The 1,215-nt window shown below is 39.8% G+C and overlaps 1 protein-coding gene across 1 annotated transcript; it reads right to left on the bottom strand.

Annotated features, from left to right (window-relative positions):
- Positions 1-71: 71 nt before the first annotated feature.
- LOC129571225 (uncharacterized) lies at positions 72-895 on the bottom strand (the record flags this gene model as incomplete). The annotated part of the gene is made up of 2 exons (XM_055450997.1): positions 804-895; positions 72-645 (listed from the first exon to the last, which is right to left on the bottom strand). A coding segment is annotated over exon 2 (556 nt), but the record flags the coding sequence as incomplete, so codon positions are not given.
- Between the last annotated feature and the right edge of the window lie 320 nt (positions 896-1,215).

Genomic DNA, 1,215 nt, shown 5'->3' on the forward strand with positions numbered 1-1,215 from the left:
GTTGGCACATCCAGTTTGAACGAGACGAAAGTCGGGTTTGGCACCTTTTTTTTGTTTGGTCTTAGACTGACAGTCAGTGAAGGGACGGGTGCTTTCGATCGCCTTCAAGTGACCAGCAATAACTGAAATATCAGTCGTCGGGTTGAATGGACTGATGTGCAGTGACCGCATAGTTTGTTTTTCCACACCGGCTTTCTCGGAGACACTATCAGCCGATTTCGGAAGGACAACAAAACTGCACAAATCAACTGGATTTTTATTTTCGGTGATCACTTCGTCAATTCTTCGTCGTTTCGATCCCCCACGTGGACCCGTATTCACACCAATGCAATTTGTGAGCGGCGAAGAAACATCAATGTGTTGAGTTTGTTGTCGTTGTTGGCTCAAAATACCATTTTGTGTTGCAGTTGACAATGAACTGCCAGTCAAGTTCGATTCACTCATATCCGTTACCGTATCCATATCCATATCCACTACAGCATTCTGTTGATGGTCAGTTGGAATTGTTGCGGGTTTCATAGTGGTTGAATCCAAATTTAGTCCATCCAACATTTTCATGATCGGAACGAGCTTTGTTTTGATGTCAACAAGTTGTTTATTTAGTTCAATGCAATTTGCACAAGTCATGATGATAGGTTATGTCAGCTACATACAACGAGATAAAATTTGGTAAAGACAAAATCAGCAAAATAAACTGATTTGAACTAGTCGATATACTATTCGTAAAACAGTTCTTAACGAACAAAATAATATAAAACTCAATAATTTTAGACGATCAAATTTGTGGTCAAACTTATTAGTACATCGGTCAATTTGGTGTTGTGATGCACCTCATTGCCTTCTCCACTCTGTTTGCTGGACAACAATGTGTTTTCTTGCGAAGCGGTTGGAGTCGTCACCGTAATACCGTCGTCAGATTCACTTAAAACCATATCCTCACTCATCTTTAGCTACAATTTCACTAAAACAGAAAGAAAAATTGTTAAAAGTAATCACAAAAATCTTTCACTCGAAATTGAACGAAAAGAATTTAATTGGATTGAAAAAACGCTGGATAAAAACACTTCACGGTTTGACAGCGAAAACAATGTGCGTGGATGGAACAAGACTCCGCTACAAAATACCAATACAAATGAATGTATGACACTTCACGACGGCGAATTGCCACACTGAACGTTGGTGTTGTCGCCGTATACGGTCGAATGTTCGTCGATC

Source organism: Sitodiplosis mosellana, unplaced genomic scaffold (assembly GCF_009176505.1).
Source record: "Sitodiplosis mosellana isolate CC-2019 unplaced genomic scaffold, AAFC_SMos_1.0 Smas_scaffold_1695, whole genome shotgun sequence".
In the NCBI taxonomy this organism is placed as follows: domain Eukaryota; kingdom Metazoa; phylum Arthropoda; class Insecta; order Diptera; family Cecidomyiidae; genus Sitodiplosis; species Sitodiplosis mosellana.